The sequence below is a fragment of the Gorilla gorilla genome, chromosome 2 (assembly GCF_029281585.2).
Source record: "Gorilla gorilla gorilla isolate KB3781 chromosome 2, NHGRI_mGorGor1-v2.1_pri, whole genome shotgun sequence".
Taxonomy (NCBI): Eukaryota; Metazoa; Chordata; class Mammalia; order Primates; family Hominidae; genus Gorilla; species Gorilla gorilla.
In genome coordinates, this window is record NC_086017.1 from 167081183 (window position 1) to 167104363 (window position 23181).

The 23181-nt window shown below is 38.5% G+C and overlaps 1 protein-coding gene and 1 long non-coding RNA gene across 3 annotated transcripts in view; one reads left to right on the forward strand and one right to left on the reverse strand.

Annotated features, from left to right (window-relative positions):
• GMPS (guanine monophosphate synthase) overlaps nt 1–9258 on the forward strand; it is an 81144-nt gene extending 71886 nt beyond the window's left edge. For both annotated transcript variants that reach the window (XM_055381879.2, XM_004037882.5), the window contains 4 exons: nt 3308–3423; nt 6460–6590; nt 7880–8052; nt 9136–9258. In XM_055381879.2, the coding sequence (XP_055237854.1) occupies nt 3308–3423; nt 6460–6590; nt 7880–8052; nt 9136–9237 (522 nt within the window). In that variant the 3' untranslated portion in view covers nt 9238–9258. The remainder of the gene's footprint in view (nt 1–3307; nt 3424–6459; nt 6591–7879; nt 8053–9135) is intronic.
• A 559-nt stretch (nt 9259–9817) lies between these two features.
• LOC109026353 (uncharacterized) lies at nt 9818–22854 on the reverse strand. Its single transcript, XR_002005371.4, has 4 exons — nt 22603–22854; nt 21299–21496; nt 20741–21068; nt 9818–10158 (listed from the first exon to the last, which is right to left on the reverse strand). It is a non-coding gene; the product is annotated as an uncharacterized lncRNA (long non-coding RNA).
• Nucleotides 22855–23181: the final 327 nt, after the last annotated feature.

The following is a 23181-nucleotide window of genomic DNA, read 5'->3' on the forward strand; positions in this document are numbered from 1 at the left end:
GAGACACTGTGCCCGGCCTTCTTTATATGATCCTCAGATGAGTTTTTGGGGAGCAAAAGTGTGGGAGGGTAGGGAAGAGGAAGGTTATTTTCTTCTATTTCAAGTTTGTGGTTAAATGGAGACACTAGAAGAGGTGTCAGTAGTTCAACTCGAAAATGGTGTAAGTGCCAGTTATTGGGTTAATGTGTTTATAATGTCCTCTTACAGTAAAATTATGTGTAGAATATACATTTGTAACTAACCTGCACGTTGTGCACATGTACCCTAAAACTTAAAGTATAATAATAATAAAATAAAAAATAAAAAAAGAAATTCTACTGTTTCAGAGATTATTCTTCTAAAACCTAATAAGCATTTTTTCTAAATATATGAATCTGTCAGTTTAAATTCCCCTTTGCTCTGAATTCATGCAGTTCTGCCTGTAAATAAAACAAGATAAAAATTGATTGTTGCCAGGCGCAGTGGTTCATGCCTGTAATCCCAGCACTTTGGGAGGCTGAGGCAGGTGGATCACCTGAGGTTGGAAGTTCAAGACCAGCCTGACCAACATGCAGAAACCCCATCTCTACTAATTAGCCGGGTGTGGTGGTGCATGCCTGTAATCCCAGCTACTCGGGAGGCTGAGGCAGGAGAATTGCTTGAACCCAGGAGGCGGAGGTTGCGGTGGGCCAAGATTGCGCCATTGCACTCCAGCCTGGGCAACAAGAGTGAAACTCCATCTTAAAAAAAAAAAAAAAAATTGATTGTTATTTTTAAAGTAAACTAAAATGTTTTATTTCATGAAAGTGATAGAGCCAGCTATTGGGTTAAGGAACTCTTGCCTTCTCTTTAAAGGCCAAATGTTGTAAGCTGCTTATGTTGTTTTAAAATCACTATTGAAATAACCTTACTTGGAGTTACTGATACTTTCTTTCAGTGGTTTATGGATTATCTCATTCATACATAAATTTATTTTGAAATTTGCAATGATACTTACAGGCAGTATTACCCTAATATATAAAAATAGAATTGTGGACAGGTTATTTAATTCTTAAAAGTTTCTCAGTTTTAAGTAGATTTGTTATAGAGAACTTCCACGTCTGTGTGCTAACTGCTGCTACAAAGGGAGTTGAAATAGTTCCCCACTCTTCTTTTTAGAGAAGTGTTACAAAAAATAGATATTTGAGATAATTTGATGAATGAGTGATTTCTTTCTTGAAAATGAAACTTATTCAGGCTCTACTACTTTTCACACCAAAATAAAATTTTCTTTTGTTATTGGATAACTGACTTTAGTCTCTTACCCTTTGAAGCTTAGACCCTTGCAAGCCCAGATAAAAATGATGGTTCATGGTTAGTATAACAATGCATTTTATTTTCTAAATACCAAAGTAAACCGTATTTGTAAAAAATGAAAATACATTAAAAAAAATTCTTTGTATTTCTACTCTCCAGTTAAGTTTTGTATGTGTCTTTCCAGAAACACTTTAAAAAGAAAATAAAAGAGGGGATTTGGGGTACACATTGTCAACTTTTTTCTTTTAACTGAACATCATGAACTTACCTTTCTGTGCCTTTCCAAGTAGATGGTTCTTAACTGTTCCCTTATATTCTATGCATACCATCATTTATTTAACTATTCTTCTAACCAATGGGCATTTAAACTGTTCTGTTTTTTATTATTATAGGCATCCCATCAGTTATCCATGTATTTATGTAGGATCATTTTCTGTGCATGTGCATTTTACACTATTTTTTTTTTTTTTTTTGAGATGGAGTCTTGCTCTGTCACCCAGGCTGGAGCACAGTGGCTTGATCTCAGCTCATGGCAACCTCCACCTCCGGTTCAAGCGATTCTCCTGTTGCAGCCTCCTGTGTAGCTGGGGTTACAGGCACATGCCGCCATACCTGGATAATTTTTTGTATTTTAGTAGAGACGGGGTTTCACCACGTTGCCCAGGTTGGTCTCGAACTCCTGAGCTCAGGCAATCCACCCGCCTCGGCCTCCCAAAATGCTAGGATTACAGGCATGAGCTACCACGCCCAGCCCATTTTACACTTTTATAGATGCTATCACATTAGCATTCACATATGTTGAATTTTCACATTCTTAGTACCTGCCACTCTGGGCATTAGGTACTTCTCTAATCTGTTACTTTTTAAAATTGCTTTTCATAAAAAAAGCAAATTACTTGGATTAAACAGGACACAGGAAAAGAGAATAAATTATCAGTTTTATTTACTTATTTTAAAATTAACTTTTAAGCTGATACTTAAACACGTTGATAAGTAAATGTTTATGAATTGTTTTTGTCTCCCACTTAAGAATTCTTTATCCACTCAAAAAACACGGGCAGATCTTGTCTGCCAAATTATAATTTTTTATAATTTTATTTTATTTTTTTGAGATGGGGTCTTACTCTGTTGCCCAGGCTAGAGTACAGTGGCATGATCACTGCTCACTATAGCCTCGACCTCGTTGGGCTCAGGTGATCCTCCTATCTCAGCTTCCTGAGTAGCAGGGACTACAGGTGCATGCCACCACACTGCCCAGCTAATTTTTGTATATTTTGTAGAGACAGGGTGTTGCCATGTTGTCCAGGCTGGTCTCAAACTTCTGGGCTCAACTGACCCACCCACCTCGGCCTCCCAAAGTGCTAGGATTATAGGTGTGAGCTTCTGTACCTGGCCTTGTCTGCCAAATTAAATATGCTGGTTATCCACTGTTATGCAGGTAATGGGAATGTTGAATACTTTTTTTTTTTTTGAGACAGAGTTTCGCTCTGTCACCCAGGCTGGAGTGCAGTGACACGATCTCTCAGCTCACTGCAACCTCCACCTCCCAGGATCAAGCAATTCTCCTGCCTCAGCCTCCCGAGTAGCTGGGACTACAGGTTCATGCCACCATGCCTGGCTAATTTTTGTATTTTTAGTAGAGACGGGGTTTCATCATGTTGGCCAGGCTGGTCTTGAACTCATGACCTCAGGTGATCTGCCCACCTTGGCCTCCCAAAGTACTGGGATTACAGGCATGAACCACTGTGCCCAGCCTAAATTCTTGATATTACCATGATAGTTTATGTATGTCTTAGCTGATTCAGGTAGGATTTAATATGGGATTTTAATTTGGAATTCATTTATACCATTAAAGAAGCATTTAGTATATACTTTCAAAATTTCCAAAAATCTATTAATAATGTCACCATGCATAAGATATTTTTCAATGCATCTTTTCTTTTTTTTTTTTTTTTAAAAAAAACAGCTTTGTCAAGTTAAACTGGTGTATCTTTTGACTATTAAAAATTATTGATTATCTTTTTATTTTCAGGGTGACTGTCGTTCCTACAGTTACGTGTGTGGAATCTCCAGTAAAGATGAACCTGACTGGGAATCACTTATTTTTCTGGCTAGGCTTATACCTCGCATGTGTCACAACATTAACAGGTGTGTTTCACAGGAGCTAGGGTGGGGGCTTGTGTAATGGAAGGATGTATTTCTTAAGGGCTTTCAATTAATGGAAGACCGAAAGGCTCAAATGTAGATATAGGTAGGTCATGTAGATAAGAGTAAATGGCTGTGTTTGTAATTCAAATATGCACATAGGTTGCAGTTAAGTAGATATTTAATATTATCTTGTGTTTTGACTCTTCATCACAATGTAATCATCTGTTAAAAATTATTTAAAGGAGAAAGATTTTTATTTTAGTGTACAATATTAAAGGCAGCTGTAAAACATCTTCTAAATTAGTGGCTTATATTAGCTGTTGGTTTTATGGTAACATGTTTTATTCCAGAAGGATTGAAAAAAGTATGTCCAGGTTACAGAATTACAAATAAAGTAACATACACACACACACACACACACACCCCTACAAAACAAACAACCCCCACTCCAAACAAAAATGGAGACTTGGTTAATTTAGTAGTAACCCCAAGGAAAAAAATCAAAGAAAAGAAATAGGCATGTGCCAGATAGCATTAAAATAGTTACATTTAAATATATAATTTACATTTAGATTAATTTTCCTTTAATTTGCATATTAACTTCTTACATTGGATATATCAACAGCTGATTTATAATCTATTTCTAATCCTCAATTTCATCGTACCATATATAGTTCAAAAATTCACTTATTTTGTACTAGATTGCTAATTAAATGTTCTTATTTCACAGTTATTCTCTCTCTTCAGTTTTCTTCATGGGTGTTAGGCAGTTAACAACCAAAAAGAATTACTTGAAGTTTCATTTTACTCAAATTGCTGCAGAAATCAGAAGCTTACCTTTTAATGTTAACCTAGCAGAGTCTGTATAGTTCGAGATAAGGAGTTACAGGGAAGCCATGTTTTTACCGATGGGAACATGCTCATTCAAAGGCTTACTCAAATGAACTGAAAACCCTCAAATACAGAAGCATCTTTAAAATGCTGAAAAATAGAATTATTACTATCTTCAATAATGGGGGCCAGGCATGGTGGCTCACGCCTGTAATCCCACCACTTTGAGAGGCCAAGGCGAGTGGATCACTTGAGACCAGGAGTTTGAGACCAGCCTGGGCAACATGGTTAAACTCCATCTTTACAAAAAATACAAAAATTAGCCAGGCATGGTGGTGTGTGCCTGTAGTCCCAGCTACTCGGGAGGCTGAGGCAGAAGAATGGCGTGAACCCGGGAGGCAGAGCTTGCAGTGAGCTGAGATTGCACCACTGCACTCAAGCCTGGGCGACAGAGCGAGACTTCGTCTTAAAAAAAGGAAAAAAAAAAAAATCTTCGTGAACTTTAGATTTATTTGCTGGGGTCTTTTTGATGAATTGGAGTTTAAAAATATTCTTCCATGTTTGCCGGTTTTTTTCCTAATTTGGATAAGGGAATCTTTGTACAGGGAGGGACTGTTCCAGTTTTACTGTCATATATAGTGTGGGTAAATACCTGTCCCAGTACACTCTAGTGATTACTTTTGTTTGTAAGAAATGAGAAGGTGAAAAGAGCAGGTTCATGGCATTCTCTTAACTTTCTCCTGTAAAGATCTTTTATGAGCTTTAGGAACTATATTGTTTAGAAAAATTATAACTTACTGTCTATACGTGGGACAAAAACCTTGCTTCTGTTGTAGTATGTTTGGAAGGAGACAATAAAGTAGTTGGTGATACCAGTGGTTTTGTGCTAATACGGTTTTCCATTGTGTATTTTACCTAAGTACATATTAAGAAAAGAAGAAAAAACATTAAACTTTACCATGATAGTTTCCAGGGATATTTATTTTCTTTGCTAAAAACAGGACTAACGAAAAGCGACAATTCTCTACTTGCTGGAGTAGGGAGAACTAGCTAAGTGGCACTCATACCTCTACCCTGATTCCCTCTTGTTTTCTGGGTGAAGATTGTGAAACAGATCCCTTCAAACCAGTGGCCAGCTACACTTCAAGTTGTTAAAATTGTCTGATTCTAATTTCCTCAAGTTATGTTCCAAACTGTACTCTCATTAACTCAAGATATTTGTGGTGTATCTTCATGTCTTTCAAACAGACATTTATATAAAACAGTAATGAATCATTTTTTTGGAAGGAAGTAGTAGGATACTAAGTCCTATTTCAATGGCCTTTTTAATGAAGTGCAAATGAGAATCTCTCTAGAATGATTGTTTCTCAAGTAGAGAAAAAAAGATGAGTTTACTAATTTTGGGAAATTCACTGTAGTTTCCTCTTGGAGATTTCCAGTGCATGTTAGCATAGTATATTAATAGTTTCTGAAGTCTTGTCATAAAGACACCTATTTTTAAATTTTAATTGTGTATTTGTTTCCTAGGACTACCCATAACAAATTACCACAAACTAGGAGGCTTAAAACAACAGACATTTATTTTCTCACAGTTTAGGAGGCCAGAAGTCTGAATTCAGTGTTGGCAGGGTCATATTCTCTCTGAAGACTCTAGGGGAGGATCCTTCCTTGCTTCTTCCTACTATTGAGTGGTGGCAGCATAATCCAGTCTGTCTTTGTGTTCACATGACCCTCATTCCCCTGTGGGTATCTGTGTATCCAAATTTCCCGGCACTTGGAAGGATACCAGTCATTGGATTAGAGCCCATCCTAATCCAGTATTACTTCATTTTAACTTGATTACATTTGCAAAGACCCTTTTTCTCCCCAGAGATTCTGGGTGGGCATGAAGTTTTGGGGATACTCTTCGACCCAGTACATTAAGTGAAAAGAGAGTTGTAATAATCACTTATATCTTTGCACATTCTGAGATACAGAATATTCCAGAGAACACACTTTGAGGAAAACACGTAGAACACAGACCTTCCTATAATCTTATATCTTGTCCTATCCATCTGGGGAGTTGAAGTGGGCAGGAGAAGGGCCTGAAACTAAGTGGGAAATGGAAAGAATGTTACTGTTCTAAGTGCCTTGCTTCTCATACTAAAATGTGATTTCTACATTTAAAATGTAATTGCTGTATTATTTTTACCTCTTTGTTTCCAGAGTTGTTTATATATTTGGCCCACCAGTTAAAGAACCTCCTACAGATGTTACTCCCACTTTCTTGACAACAGGGGTGCTCAGTACTTTACGCCAAGCTGATTTTGAGGCCCATAACATTCTCAGGGAGTCTGGTAAGTTGCTCATGTTTTTGATTACTACCCTCTGAAACTAGTTTTTGGAAGCTTGACATTAAGAGTAGGAGGATGTGGCTTTTGCTTTTTAGATGCTTTTGTTTTTATTATTTAAATCTTTGAATGTTCTATGATGTTGCTTTTTTTTTTGAGACGGCGTCTGTCTTGCTCTGTCACCCAGGCTGGAGAGCAGTGGCACAATCTTGGTTCACTTCAGCCTCTGACTCCTGTTACAAGTGATTCTCCTGCCTCAGCCTCCCGAGTAGCTGGTATTACAGGCACCCGCCACCACACCTGGCTAGTTTTTTGTATTTTTAGTAGAGATAGGGTTTTGCCATTTTGGCCAGCTGATCTCGAACTCCTAACCTCAGGTGATCAGGTCAGGAGTCAGGTCAGGCCAGCCTTGGCCTCCCAGAGTGTTGGGATTACAGGTGTGAGCCACTGCACCTGGCCTATAATGTTGCTTCTAAATGAAATATATTCCCCTTTGTGGCCATTTGTGGACATGCACAGAGCAGCAGAAAATTTGAATTTCCAGACTTAGATGTTCCCAGCTGAGTTTGAACAAGGTGACGGTATGCCTTCTTGTTTCAGCTCTCATAATGTGAACAAGTCTTTTTCATGATCTCCTTGATGCTATATCTTTTGCATTTTTATGTCTTTTGTTGGTGATTTTGCTGTTTAAAATGGATCTCAAGTATAGTGTTGAAGTGCTGTCTGGGTTCCTAAGCACAGGAATGCTGTGATGTACCTTACAGAGAAAATCTGTGTGTTAGATAAACTTCAGGCATGAGTTAAAGAGCTGTTGATTGTCAGTTCAGTGTTAATGAATCTATAATAAATATTAAATACAGTGTCTTAAGTCAGAAACACATAAAACAAGGTTATATATTAATCAGTTGATGAAAATATTACAACCAGAGGCTTGCAGGAACCTAACCCTCCATTTCCCCCGGGAGAAATGGTTCAGTATTCGCTAATTCGTTGTTTGCAGTGTAGAATATAATAACTATACTGCAAATTATAATAGAGAATAATGAGACTGGACTGTTTCTGTTTATGGCACATCAGTGAAACATCACTGATGTGATCAAATTCTGTTTTTTTGCATTTGTGATTAAGTCCAATTAAAATGCTCTGCGAGTAGCTGAAATCAATGCATGATGACAGTCTTAACTATGCTGTGTGTGTATATGTGATTTCAGATATTGCCTGGGAGGATTTAATTGAACTGAGTTAGAGTGCTTTTCTGTGGTGCGGTGATTGGTTCTACATATACCTTTCTCTAGGGTATGCTGGGAAAATCAGCCAGATGCCGGTGATTTTGACACCGTTACATTTTGATCGGGACCCACTTCAAAAGCAGCCTTCATGCCAGAGATCCGTGGTTATTCGAACCTTTATTACTAGTGACTTCATGACTGGTATACCTGCAACACCTGGCAATGAGATCCCTGTAGAGGTAATTTATATATTTTTTTCTAATGCACGTTCTCAGTACCTCTTACATTTTATAATATGGTGAATGGAATAGGCTATGCCAGTGCTGTATTTCTTATGTTGGTTTTCTGTTCATAAGATAGGCTTTTTTTTTTTTAATTTTCACATATTTGATTAATACACTGGGGCAGAAAAAGGCCTTAAATTATATATGCTCTCCAAATGTGTGATTACTATATAAAAAGTAATTGATTATAATAATTTTATCTAATCCTGCCAATTTCTACTTTACAAATAGTATTCCCCAAATAAAAAAGAAAACTCTAGGAGTGAAGAAGAGTTTGTTAGAAATAAGGATGCAATTTGATAGCTTTATGGCCAGACACCCAAGAATTGCCTAAATGTTCTCCCTACTACCAATTCCAACTCAATTTTTGATCCTTGTCTTCACCAGAACATTCCAAAGGAGCTACTTGCATAATAGCAAGTGAAAATCAAAGTGAGACTCTATTAGTTGGGCTACTGCCTCCAGTGCACTAACACGAGGCTGTCGTGATAGCTAGGTAGATGGGTTGGTTCGGAACGTGGCTTAGAGTCATTTTTCTCTTAGGCTCAAATTTGCCAAATTTGACAAGTGAGCAGGCTATCCTCTCCTCCTGTATACTTGATAATGATTATTACATTGTACTCTGTGCCACCTTGGTGGCCCTTAGAGTTGTATGTTTAAGCTGCAGATAATTTGCAGAGCATTGGCTGAAACACATAAAATCACATGCTTGGATGCCACAGCAATGTCAAATCGCTATATGTTCTTAAGCACTTGTGGCTCAGTCACAGACACAACTTGCAGACTAGCACCTGTTTGTGGATCACACTTTGAGTAGTACTGAGTTTAAGTCACTAAGATTTTAAACCTTAATAACTTAAACCTATCCCTGCAGAGGGGAATAGGTTCATTATATAAGATTAATCAGAAACCATCCCGTATACATGGAGGACAATAGTGAAAATAGTCAAATTTTAATTTTAAATTACAAATGTAAGCCCTCTAGGACTGCTGGACATGCAGTGGATGCTGACTTTTCTCTATAATTTTTTTTAATAGGTGGTATTAAAGATGGTCACTGAGATTAAGAAGATTCCTGGTATTTCTCGAATTATGTATGACTTAACATCAAAGCCCCCAGGAACTACTGAGTGGGAGTAATAAACTTCTTGTTCTATTAAAGTACCGTGTGCAGTTTAAATTGATTAGAAATCATTCCCATTATTGACATGCAGTACTGTGAAAAGAGTTACTGGAGCAGCTACATCACATCTGAGTTCTCCACAGCAAAAATCTACGGCTTAAGAGCTGAGTTGGGGATAACCAAAAGGGACTGAAGAGTTTGTACGGGTAAATAATCAAAGCACCATTGCCTACACTCAGACAGATTGATACTGCTTTTGCCTTTGCCTCACTTATTCTTTATGTATAAATTCACTGTTGATGTCTCTGTGAATATGTATGAAGGTGGGTGAGTTTGGGGGTAATTATGGGCTTCTGTCTCCTTACCAGTTTCTAAGAACTGTTAGAAACACCCATTATTTACCAGTGTTACTTACTACGTATATATACTTTTTGGAGAATCAGTTTTCTTATAAGTAATCTTATTTCTCCAAAGGGTGAAAAAGAGATGAACATATCAGATAAAGGTATAGGTGGGCTATTCCAGCCACTTTTGAAGGACACTGAGGGTATAAAATGTAAGCTACCATAAGATGGAAAAGCACCAGGAATTTGTTGATGTACTTTTGAATTTTATTTCACAGCCTTGGGAGGAAGAAACTATGAGTGGTCTCAGATGTCTATGAATGGTCTTAAAATGTTTTCAAACCATGTTCCACATAGATGCCATGTTATTCAGTGTCAGCTTGTTTATTAGTAAGGAGCTTTATCCTCCTAGCCTTATATTACCAGCCCCCCACAGCCTTGCATAGAAAGTTTCTGTTATCTCCTTAGAAGAAACTGGCTCAATGACGTTTCTGGTGTAGTGCAGATAGAGGTCAAGAGGAGCATTTTCATCTCTTCTTTTGCTGGTCAGAGAAACAGTTCTGAGATCACAGAAGCCATGATGCATACCTACAGCTTAAAAATGGGAGAGGAAAAATGTTTATATCATCTAGTAAACAGTTGTAAAGTGAGCTCTTAAATCTAATCTATAGACATATTATTCATTGCTCAGACACCTGTGAACAGTCTTGATACATGCAAGATGTTTGCCAAACTTTGTAATCCTTTCTACTAGCTATAAGAGAGGATTTAAGAACTGGTGCAGGACTTAGTGCCATCACCACCAGTTTCTAACAGGTCTTTTATAACATTCACATAAGTACTGTAGACAGTAGTAGACTTAAACTCTCCGTTTCTCTCAGTATTTTAGCTAAGAATGTTACCATATTTTTCTCTTAACAATGCCATCTCAGGTTGCTGCTGCTTTTCTAGTTTAAAAGGTCAAATCTATTAATCAGGTATGAAATTTTATTTGGGATTCAGTGTTAGACAAACAACAAAATGATGCGTGGCAGAAGTCATCTTTTTATTCTGGCTGGTCCAGGGAACAAGAAAACTGCTGCTGGACCAGCAAGGGAAGAGTTTCTGTCTGTTTTAACAGAAATCTGTCCCCAAGACAAAGGGGTACTTGACTCCTACAAAACTTAAAGGGTACATTCTCTGTCCTGATGAGGAGGTACTCATTATGGCCTTCTGGAAAGAGGCTATGTTAGTGATCTGGTCTTTACAGATTTAGAGTCATGTTATTTGAAAGCTAGAATAGACAACCTATAAAATGCTTACCAACATGTGTCAGTACACGTTTATGTTTATATGAAAAAAAATTTCTAGCCACAGTGTCTTATGATTTTGTGTTGAAGCAAACAGTAGGAATTTTGGAAAAATAGATAGTAAGAATGTGTGTTCTATGGAACACTGCTCCACTGAGAAGGTCCATGTAAAAAGGTTTAGGTGGTCATATAAGTTTGGGGAACATAAGCTCACTTGTACTTTCTTGGAGATTCATGGTATATAATATTCAAAGCTCTGAGAAATTCTGAAGTTAAAAACAATTGTTAAATTCTGCTTAATTTAGCGTTTTCCTGATATTTGTTTTTTGAACACCTTTTATATAATCCCTCCTAATATATACTTAGTATATACTTAATATAATATTGGGAACATTGTTACTCCAAAGCACATCTTGACATGACATAGTTTCTTAAAAATCTAAATTTTCTGGAACTCAGAAATTTCCTAATATTTAGCACACTGTCTTCTTTTGCACAGCACTTTTTGCTTTGTGCCATATAGCATTACTCTGTACCTTCACAGTATTTCATCTGAGCCACTGAGGAAAGTTAAAGGTTGCACTTCCATTTTACAGTTAAGAAAACAAGCTCACCTTAGGCATGGTTACTTAATTAATTTCAGAATTAAATTTCAGGTTTCCTTAGTCCAGATTATCCTTATGTGTATTCTGACACCTAAAATTATATAAACATTTATGGGATGCTTATTTTACTAAGACTAGAATGGTGGCTACCTGGCTAATAACATTCATCATTGGTTATTCTGGACATATCATGACTTTATTCCCGTTGCTTACCATCTACCTGGGACACATCTCTCTTTGATTAAATATATTCTTTTTCTTTGTACTTTTTAGGTAGACAGAGAATGTAGATCATTGAAAGCATTATTTATTCCTAAGATTGGCAGGCACAGAATCATTTTTAAGAACCAAATACCCAGTCCTGCCTTAAAGGCCGCATCTATGATCATCAGCTCTGTTAGAAATAACAGCCTGGCATAATTCCTAAATACAAGTCTGTAGATATATCCAGGAGATAGGGTTACACTGTTTTCCAACCTTTTTTAAATCCCTTAATCTTGAGGTAAACTGCATGCATTTAGTCAAACAAGCATCATAAAAGTTTGTTTCCTCACTGTTTGGGCTTAACCTCCTGATAGCCTGTTTTACTGAATAACTTGACCCTAACCTGTAGAGAATAAGGGCATTCAAATTAGGAAGGCAGGACTATCCATCTTTAGTGCTTTTCCTGCCATTAAACAACAATGTGAACTTGGTCAAGTCATTTCTGTTCTTTATCTGTGACATGAGGTAACTGTATTAAATTTTCAGCATCAAATCCAGCTATACATTTGTATTTTATAAACAAGAGAAAGCAAAGCAGTAGACAGAATGGAGAAGCTGGATAGTGTTTTTTTTTTTTTTTTTTTTAAGGTTCTTTCATCATCAGATATGACACAAAGGGAAACATCAAAATGTACCGTAAAGTTAAATCCTAGTTACCTTTTTTTGAAGCTGTTGGCAAGGTTTGACCACTTGGGGCATCTTCTGCTGTGAGATGACACTTGAAAAACACCCATCAAAGTTTTCCTGGTAGGAATCTGTCTTTACTGCGTGTTTTTTTGAAAAGCTGACAGAGAATATGCTTTGGCTTTGACACTAATGAAGTCACCCATCATCAATTACATACAGCTAATTGTTGGGAGCTAGAGCTAGAATCCAAGCTTTCTGATTCTCTGCATGGAAGAGGTAATGCTCTAGGGCCCTTCAGGGCAAATCTTAAAAGGAAGTTCTTAGTGTGTAATTGACCATCAGGGATAAATGGGCTTCAAAAGTGTTAATTGTCTCCTTACTTACAGTGAGTTTCTAGAGATAGCCCTGTCTTTCAGAAATTCTCTGACATCTGCTTGCGCAATGTTATAACCACTTTCCCACACTACTCCCCTCCAGAAATCTCATTGATACGTGGCGAGGACACGCCTTAGCTATCACCCCAATGGATGCTTCTTTCATTGACCCAAATCCAGAATGTAATGGGGAACTGAATACAAGTTGGATGTCTCCACTCTTGGAAAGCACATCTTTTGTTCTTACTGAAGTAGTTTAACACCACCAGATGATCAAGGGATCAGGGTATCTTTTTGGTATCTTTTTAATCACTGAAGGACTTTGACAGCAGTAATGGTGGCATTGTTGACTCTTAAATTTCTGAACGTTTTTCACTTAATGGCAAGTGAAGAGATGTAGAATCCCCCAAATAGTGTCAAGATGCTAACTTCCAACCCTATTTTTATGTACTGAAGAGGCCTCAGTGTCTCACTGAACTCTAACCTTTTTGTCAGTGTTCCTCAACACTGGATGCGTATTATTACATAACCTGAGGAGTTAAAAAATACAATCACCAGATGTCCAATTAAATAAAATGAGAATCTGGAGGAGGTAGAACTCAAGCATTTACAGTTTTGTTTTGTTTTGTTTTTAAGACAGAGTCTCGCTCTGTCCCCAAGTGCAGTGGCACAATCTCGGCTCACTGCAAGCTCTGCTTCCCGGGTTCACGCCATTCTCCTGCCTCAGTCTCCCGAGTAGCTGGGACTACAGGCGCCCGCCACTACGCCCGGCTAATTTTTTTGTACTTTTTAGTAGAGACGGGGTTTCACTGTGTTAGACAGGATGGTCTCGATCTCCTGACCTCATGATCCGCCCGCCTCGGCCTCCCAGAGTGCTGGGATTACAGGCGTGAGCCACCACGCCTGGCAAGCATTTACAATTTTAAATCTCCCAGTCAGAATAAATTCTTATTGAGGGCCATACCTAGCCTGTCTTCATCAAACTTATAGGTGAATCTTTGTCAAACCTATAGGAGAGAGATGCAGGCCATAGAGATGGTCTTGCTGAAGGTCTTATAGCTAAATTAGTTCAGATCCAGGAACCAGATTCTGGAACTGATTGCACCTATATTATGTCGTGTGTCAGACACTCCCAGGACCTGTTTGGTAATAATTAGGACAGCTGACATACTTGTTGCTAATTTTGAGATCTGGGCAACAACTGTGTAGGCTGTTCTTTCAACCTCTTTCCTGCTACTTCTTCACTTTTCCTTCAGAGAGGAGAAAGCCACCCCTGTGCTATAGCCACTGCTCCAATTCTGACTCTAGCTAGGTCATGAAACAGACTGAGCTATTATTGCATCAACACATAAATCCTGTCATTTGGGTATTATTATTTAGAGAACTAGAGATTACCTAGCTGCAACCTAAGTTTCCTGAATTAGAATCATTTGAGCAGCACCATCTTAATTGGCTCATTAACATATTTGTGACCAGGCACGGTGGCACATGCCTGTAATCCCAGCACTTTGGGAGGCTGAGGCGGGCAGATCTCTTGAGGTCAGGAGTTTGAGACCAGTGTGGCCAACATGGTGAAACCCCATTTCTACTAAAAATGTAAAAATTAGTTGGGCTTGGTGGCGCGCGCCTGTACTCAGAAGGCTGAGGTGTGAGAATCACTTAAACCCAGGAGATGGAGGTTGCAGTGAGCAGAGATTGCGCCACTGCACTCCAGCCTAGGTGACAAGAATGAGACTCCGTCTTAAAACAAAAACAACATATTTGTTCACTTTTGAACCTTGTGGTGTCTTTTAACTTTGTTAAGGGCCCTTGGTTAGCAAAATTATGAGAGTTCAGGAAATTTGGCTATTTATTGAGTATATGAAGTACAACTACAAAATCCTCTGAGTTGTCCAGGAAGCCTAAACCTTGAGCAGTATCTTATTCAAGTGGAGTATATATCTTCAAGAATACAGATTTTTAAGGTAAGTAGTTTTTTGTCTTTGCATCTCCTAAGACCATTGTTACAACCTTGATATTAAACGAAGAAGTGAATGTAAACCTCCTTTGAACATATTTTTTATAAAGAAATATTTTGTTAATTGGAGTAAGTAGTATTGTTATGAAATCACTGTGTAATTGTTAATTGTAAACTGCAATGTCTATTTTGTGTTGTAACAATGTTGCCATAAAATAGCTTTGCTAAATGTGAAATGACTTTAATCCCTTTTGTCTTCAATATACTTCATAAAGGAGGAAATGATGATTTACACAATTTGTCATGAAGCTTCCGTGTTTATGAGAAAGTCCAAGAAGTAAGAGCCAAGAGGACAGATATTATCAGAATATGGGACATAAGAAATTGCATATAGTGTCAAGGGTTTCTATATAACAACTTACTTTATTTCCCTTGCATATATAGTAGGGGTTAACATTTTGCTCAGTGTTAACGGGGGACATAATGGACATAAAACATTGGATAGCTTTTTATTTAAATGATGAGCTAAAGGTGTGCGTATACACATGCACTTATAAAATTAAAGTCATATATATGTATATACACACAGACTTATGTGACTTATTGCATATTCATTTACATTTGACCAAATCTTTTGTCAATTTCTCAAGAACAAATTAACCTTTATTTAATACATAAATCAGGTCCTTTTAATTGTTTGGAACTATTGTTATCAGAGTTGATTAAACCCATCAAAGTAAATGTACTAGTGAGTCATCAATATGAAGATTAGAAGAAATAATCACTTTGAGAAACTGAATTCCATAGTTACTTTCAGGCAGTCATATTACTGTGGTTTGTTTCCCTTCAAGTCAGTGCCCTTGCCTGGCCTTCTGCTATCTGAGAAGACTGTATTTGAGACAACTATATTTTGAAAATTTTTTTACCGTTTTAGCATAATTCATAACAAAAGTATTAGGTTTCTAATCTCGAACTCCTATATTTCAAAACTGACATTCTGTCTCTTAATACTCCTTTTATCAAAAGCTATATTAAACACCACACAGCTGTTTTTGTTTTTGCTTTTTGTTTTTTTGGTAGATTATTAGTGAGTTATTCTAATGAATTTATATAGATTATATTATAAGAAAAGCAGCTAGGAATCTTGTTAACCTCACTGTTTTCAAGTAGTGTGTCAAATTCTAACCATTAAATCCTTTTTTTATATTTCAGAATGCCATTCCATATGTATATATTACTGTTCTTTTAGGCAATATGAAACCTGCCAAAACATTCTTTTTTTAAAAATAACATTATTAGAGAAAACTTTTTAAAATTCCCACTTAATTTGGCTACATAAATGGTGTGGAAAACACGAACCTTTTGTCAAGATGTCTTTATCTAATTGCATTAGGATGATTGATACTCTGAATAAGAAGAAAGTTTCAGTGGACTAAAAATGTATCTGGCTAAGTAAGAAAATCTCATCTTTTGATTCTTTTGGAAAACAACTTCTATTTTATCATAAGTAGTAGTGAGGATATAATAGATTGAACTGCTTATTTATAGTGCTTATTTTGCTTATGGGAGAGTACCAAGAATTATGTATATCATTACTATTAGGTGTTCAACGACCTTTTTAAAATTGTGAAAATGCTCAAGCAGGCTGGGCAAGGTGGCTCACACCTGTAATCCCAGCACTTTGGGAGGCCAAGGCGGGTGGATCACGAGGTCAGGAGATCGAGACCATCCTGGCTAACCCGGTGAAACCCCGTCTCTACTAAAAATACAAAATATTAGCCGGGCGTGGTGGCGGGCGCCTGTAGTCCCAGCTACTTGGGAGGCTGAGGCAGGAGAATGGCGTGAACCCGGGAGGCGGAGCTTGCAGTGAGCTGAGATTGTGCCACTGCACTCCAGCCTGGGCGACAGAGCGAGACTCCATCTTAAAAAAAAAAAAAAGAAAAAAGAAAATGCTCAAGCATACACAAAAGTAGAATAATGCAATTAGCACACCCCAATATTCCTATTACTCAGACTCAAGAATTAGAATAACATGATTTCTTAGTGACTGAATTCGCCATATAGCACACGGTTGAGATTTCCGAAAAGTTGGCAATAAGTACCCAGGGTTTTTTTGTTTTTTTCAGATGGAGTCTTGCTCTGTTGCCCAGGCTGGAGTGCAGTGGTGTGATCCCAGCTTACTGCAGCTTCCACCTCCCAGGTTCAAGCGATTCTCCTGCCTCAGTCTCCCAAGTAGCTGGAACTACAGGTGCACGCCACCACTCCTGGCTAATTTTTGTATTTTTGGTAGAGATGGGGTTTCGCCATGTTGGCCAAGCTGGTCTCAAACTCCTGGTCTCAAGTGATCTACCTGTCTCAGCCTTCCAAAGTGCTGGGATTACAGGCTTGAGCCACTGTGCCTGGCCAGTACCCAGAGATTTTTTAAAGAAATGAGATGGCTTAGATAATTCATTTACTTAATTTAATGCTTATGCTGCTGTCCTGGCCTATTTTCTGTTAGATTTTGCTTAAAGAGAAACTTAAAGATTCATCACTGAATAAGATACATTTTTGAATGGCATTTTTTACTTGTGTTTTCTTTTTCTGGTCAGGCTGCTAGAGTACCTGATGTGAATTTATTATAGAGGTTCCCAAACTTTCTCCTTTGACAGTTCCCTTAGTAATTTTAGTAGTGTCCCTAGGCCAAAATAAGTAACAGTTCCATTTATTAATAGTTATGAAACAACTTAAAAATGTGCTAACAACATAGCCATTTGAAAAAATATTATATGTAAATGAAAAAATTCATTCTTTTCATTCTTAAACTATGAATGGGATATATGCATCTGTTGAGCACTGTATCTTATCAAATCACTGCCATCTTCATTTTGTTTCATGCTGATTTTTGTACCATACATGTTTTTAATCACCACAGCCACTGAAAATCCAGCCAGCTTTGTAAACATGACATCATTAAATGGAATGTAGCATGATGATGTGTTGAAAACTGACCACAAGCTAATAGTTCACTTTGTGTCTATGTGAGTTTGTTACAGTGGCTTGGAGTTGCCTTGGTGCACAGTTTGAGAACCATGGCGTCTGATTATTGTGATTTTTTTTCTTTTCTCAATTTTTCTTAACTTTAAAGGATATATCTTAAAATATATATGTGTCCTTGGCTGGCTGCAGTGGCTCATGCCTACTGTAGTCCCAGCGCTTTGGGAGGCTAAGGCAGATAGATCGTTTGAGCACAGGAATTCAAGACCAGCCTGGGCAACATGGTGAAACCCCATCTCTACAAAAAAACACAAATATTAGCTAGGTGTGCACCTCTAGTCCCAGCTACTTGGGAGACCGAGGCGGGAGAATCACTTGAGCCCAGGATGTCACGGCTGCAGGGAGCTGTGATCACGTCAACTGCACTCCAGCCCGGGTGAGAGAACGAGACCTTGTCTCAAAAAAAATATATATATATATCTCCTTAATACTGAAAGTGTCGTCTTTTCTGTTTTGACATTTAAGAGTTGGAATATTTTACAAAAATATAGATACTTAAGAATCTTATTGCATCTTCCTGGCGTAGAGGTACAGACATCCCATATATTTCTTAAAGTAGACATGTATAGAATGTCCCTAGATCCACATTTAAAGCCTACTTAAATTCACTTTGGAGCTAGCTTTGTCAGGTAACTGGTATTACTACAGAGATTTAAAACTATCTCATACCTTTTAGACCATTATGATAGAAGTGAATATTCTAATATACTGGATTTAGAAAAGGCCAGATATGCTATTTACAGTTGTGTTACTATATTGGTTTCCCTTTGTAAAGTAAGGGGAAATGGTCACCACATGTATTTTTAAATTTTTCCTGTTAAGTAAACAATAATGGCCATCCTTTGGATATGTTTAAGTTTAGAGATGTCGTTCAGTAAGGCAGAGAGGGAATCAGCATTGCTCACATTAGTTTGGAAATAAGTTGACTTCAAAAGCTTACTAAAGAAGTGTAACTATCTTTATATTTTCATCTTTGTGTGATTTCTTTACCCTGAATTTCAGAAGACCATTATAGAAAATGTAAAAATTTTATCTCTGAGAAATAGGAATGAGGCATCTTCAGAGTATCAGTGACATAAAAATAAGATTCCTAGTTGAGTTAGGTATAATCTTGGGAATCTATTTTATCTAATATTTGTTCTAGTGTGTTGGAATATTCACTCATAACATATAGGTCTAATCTGTTGGTAAAACATTGGCCTAAAATCCAGTATCTTATTTCTGACTGACTCCATGTAGCCTTGTAACCCTGGGTAAGGCAACAATCTCCTTGGCACCATATCACTCATGTAATGTAGGAATAATACTGCCTCTGTGGGTCAAGTGAAAGAATGTATAAGGAATTGATTTACCAGTACATTAAGTATAAAAATATGTATGATAGTATGCTTTATGTATAAAATAAGCGTAATCTCATTTAAAACATGGCAATGCAGATGAAACGAGTGCTGTAGGATTAATAATCTCATTGTGCTCAATTAGTTGGGGCAAATCCGATAAATTTAGACTATGACAGAGTCCCAGATTTTGAAGATGGTGTGGGGTCACTTGCTTTGAACTATATGGGGCTTATACTTGCATCATTATGAAAAGTATGCCACATGATATTAACCCTAACAGAACAGTACACAGACTCCTGTCTCCTAATCTCCAACCTTGCATGCTATTCTCCATGCTATCATATTTTAATTTACAATTCAAACAGAATCTGCCAAGGCACAGATTGTCTATGTAGAGTTCTGAAAACAAACAAACAAACAAAACAGCATTGCACTTAGGGCTGTAACAGAAAAGGCTGAAGCTATACATAGGGAAAAAATATAAGTGGGTTTCCTTTTTGGTGATGTGAAGTGTGAAGCCAAGGATGCAGGCTAAGTCCTGCCCACGTTCAGCTTCTTCACTTAGGTGTCTAATACTTGGAATTCTACTATTAGACATTTATTCCTTTGATGTAAACCTTGCCCTCTTCTTGCAGGTCTCTTTTAAAAAGCAGAAACTGCCAGGTGCATTGGTTCATGCCTGTAATCCTAGCACTTTGGGAGGCTGAGGTGGACGGATTGCCTGAGTTCAGGAGATGGAGACCAGCCTGAGCAACATGAGGAAACCCCATCTCTACTAAAAATATAAAAAATTAGCCAGGCATGGTGGCGTGTGCCTGTAATCCCAGCTACTCGGGAAGCTGAGGCATTAGAATTGCTTGAACCTGGGAGGCAGAGGTTGCAATGAGCTGGGATTGTGCCACAGCACTCCAGCCTGGGTGGCTGTCTCAAAAAAAAAAAAAAAAGAAAGAAAAGAAAAAATACATAAAAATAAAAAGCAGAAACTCCTTAAAGAGATCATAGATTTGATCACTAATACCTCACTGTAAATAAGGTTGTTCATTTATTCAGTTTTTACATTTTATGAACCAGGCTCTGAGAGTTCAAAGACAAGTAAATTACTGACCTTGACTTGAAAAATGTTTAGTTTAGTTTAGCTTGGGCTTGGCATAGTGGCTGACATCTGTAATCCCAGCACTTTGTAAGATCGAGACAGAAGGATTGCTTGGGGCCAGGAATTCGAGACCAGCCTGGACAACGTAGTGAGTCCTTTTGTGTGTACAAAAATTAAAATATCCAGGCATGGTTATGCGCACCTGTGGTCCCAGCTACTTGGGAGGCTGAGGTGGAAGGATCACTTAAGCCTGGGAGATTGAGGCTACAGTAAGCCTGTTCACACCACTATACTCCAGCCTGGGCAACAGCAAGACCCTGTCTTAAAAAATAAATAAAAATAAACTAGGGGATTCTGAAACACTGAGTTATATAGGGGCATGAGAACTAAAAAAAATCAGAGTGAGTCTTGAGAGGCCGTGTTGGCACTGTGCAAGGTGAGGTTATGAGTAAGCAGGGTAAGGTGGTCAAGTGAGAGCAGAAGAGATACCCGGGAAGGGGCAAGGGATTCCGGGAGGAAGGGGATGGTGGTGGGAGAAAGATTTCTTGCCACCAGAAGACATCGTGGTAATGTGGGCTTTGTTGTTCTTACCTCTCCTAGGGCTGTGACAGTCTAGTGTTAACTGGTGTGCTTCTCCAGACAGGGAATTACTGCGAAATTGTCTGCAATGCAATTCCCGGATCCACTTGCCCCAGGACTCAGTCCTGTCAGCATTGGAGAGGAGTGGCAAGAGCAATATTTGTTCTTTCTGGGAGGCTCACATGTAATCACTTGGGGCACCAGAGTACGGGGTGCTGGGCTGGTGGATTCCAATCACGATTCCTGTGATGGGTAGGACCTTGGCATTATTATCCAAAAGAACCAAGCCAGAGAGCAAAGCATCCACAGATGAAGGAATGTAAGTTGACGTTAAATGAGGCTGCAAGTGTTGAAAATGTGGGTGACAGAAGGAAAAAATCTGAGTTCAGTTTTGCAGTTTAGGATAATCAAACTCATCATCCTGGTTTAATAGTTAAGAAATAATGTTAAGGTTTACCTGAGTTCTCTTAGCACAAGAGTTAAACACCTCCCAAATCTCCACCTCCTCCAGTGCACCCCTCCCCCACACCCTCCCCGACCCCCTTGCTCTAGTGAGGCACAAAACCTTACCTGCTTTATTTCTGATTCTACCTGGGAAGGAGTTTCTATTTTAATTGGTTCCTTTTCTTCATCTTTTAGTAAAAAGCCAGCCTGCCTCCATTTAAAATAAATTTGCAGCACCAATATCTGGGGGAAAATAAGTGAAGTCAGGTTTCGTGTTTTTGTTTTTTTTTTTTTTTTGGTGTCCTTTTAGATCTTTGTGGTTTCCTAGGAAAAACAAAAATAGGGTATATGAATTGGTGAAGTGCAAGCTGTTGAAGCTAGCATAGTATGACTTGGTCCAATTATAAGTTTAAAGTGCGTTTTGGTATCTATCAATCTGAAAGCTATGCAGGCCTAATTATGCCCCGTGCCCTCTGTCTTCTTACTGCCTAGCTGTTGAACTGCTCCTTTGTCACTGAGAAGGAAAGGCATGAAAACACAAGCTATACTTGATTCTTGAACAGCATGGGTGTGAACTGCGTGGGTTCACATATCCCCGGATTTTTTTCAACCAAATGTGGATGGAGAAACGGGATTTTCAGGATATGAAACCTATGGAGGGAGAATTGGCTTTTCATATACCCAGATTCTTCAGGGCTTACTGGAGGACCTGAGTATGCGTGGATTTTGGAATACACGGGAGTCCTGGAACCTTACATACACAAGGGTTGACTATAGTTTTATTTCCTTTTTCTTTTTTTTTTTTTGAGACGGAGTCTCGCTCCGTCGTCCAGGCTGGAGTGCAGTGGTGCGATCTCAGCTCACTGCAAGCTCCGCCTCCCGGGTTCACGCCATTCTCCTGCCTCAGCCACCCGAGTAGGTGGGACTGCAGGCGCCCGCCACTGCCCCCGGCTAATTTTTTGTATTTTTGGTAGAGGCGGGGTTTCACCGTGGTCTTGATCTCCTGACCTCGCGATCCGCCCGCCTTGGCCTCGCAAAGTGCTGGGATTACAGGCGTGAGCCACCGCGCCCGGCCTAGTTTTATTTCTTGATAACTTCAGCCTAGACATAGTGTGAGTGGGGGAGGAAATACACTATCGGCCTCAAGGTTATTTGAGGCTTATCTCTAGTTCTTTCAGATTTCTAAAACATGGGAATTGGTAAGGACCCAGGAAAAGCGTTTAGTTTTATCTCATAGGGCAACTAAGTTTCCAGCAGTGGAAAGATTGCACTCTGGTTAAAGCTGGAGCTGCAAAGAAAACTCCCGTCTTGGGACTCCTGCCTGGGAGCACTTACCACTATATTAGACTGCCTGCTGGCCTGCCCTGAAGATCCTAATGGTCAGGGTAGACTTCCCCCAGCCCCCTCCTAGCACATTTGAGAGCAAATACCTCTTTCCATTGGTCAGTCTTGTCTATGTCTTGCGTCATTGCTATATTGTTTATATGCCTTTGCTTCTCCTTCCCCCCATCAAGTTCACTTTAAAAATAAACTCATTCTGCTTCTTTCTTAGAAAGACCAGTGTCCTTTTAGCAGACAAACATCACCTGAAAAAGTTTTTCTTCCCCCTTCAAGCTAATCTGTATCAGATCATAGGGACTGATTTTTCAAACTTAGAGGTCTTTTAGAAAGCAGAGTTCTAAAAAGAGTTTTAGAACTTTTAAAGTGTTCTTATTCTAACTTTTTAAGTGTTTGAAGAAAAGAGCAATTTAATGCCTTCAGAAGCTAATTCATTTACTTATTTAACCAACATTTGAATGCCCACTCCATGCTTCAGTCACCTCATTATACTGAAACAGAAGAGAGTCATAACGAGGTTCTCAGATACTTTGATTCTGCTTTAGACAGAGCTATGGAGGAAGTGATGTTTCCTTTATTAACTCATGCAGCTTTTTGGTGAGGCCTCCTGGGATCTCAGTAGCGGGCCTGGATGAGACAGAGATAAGCCTCCAACATGAGGGCAGGCTCAG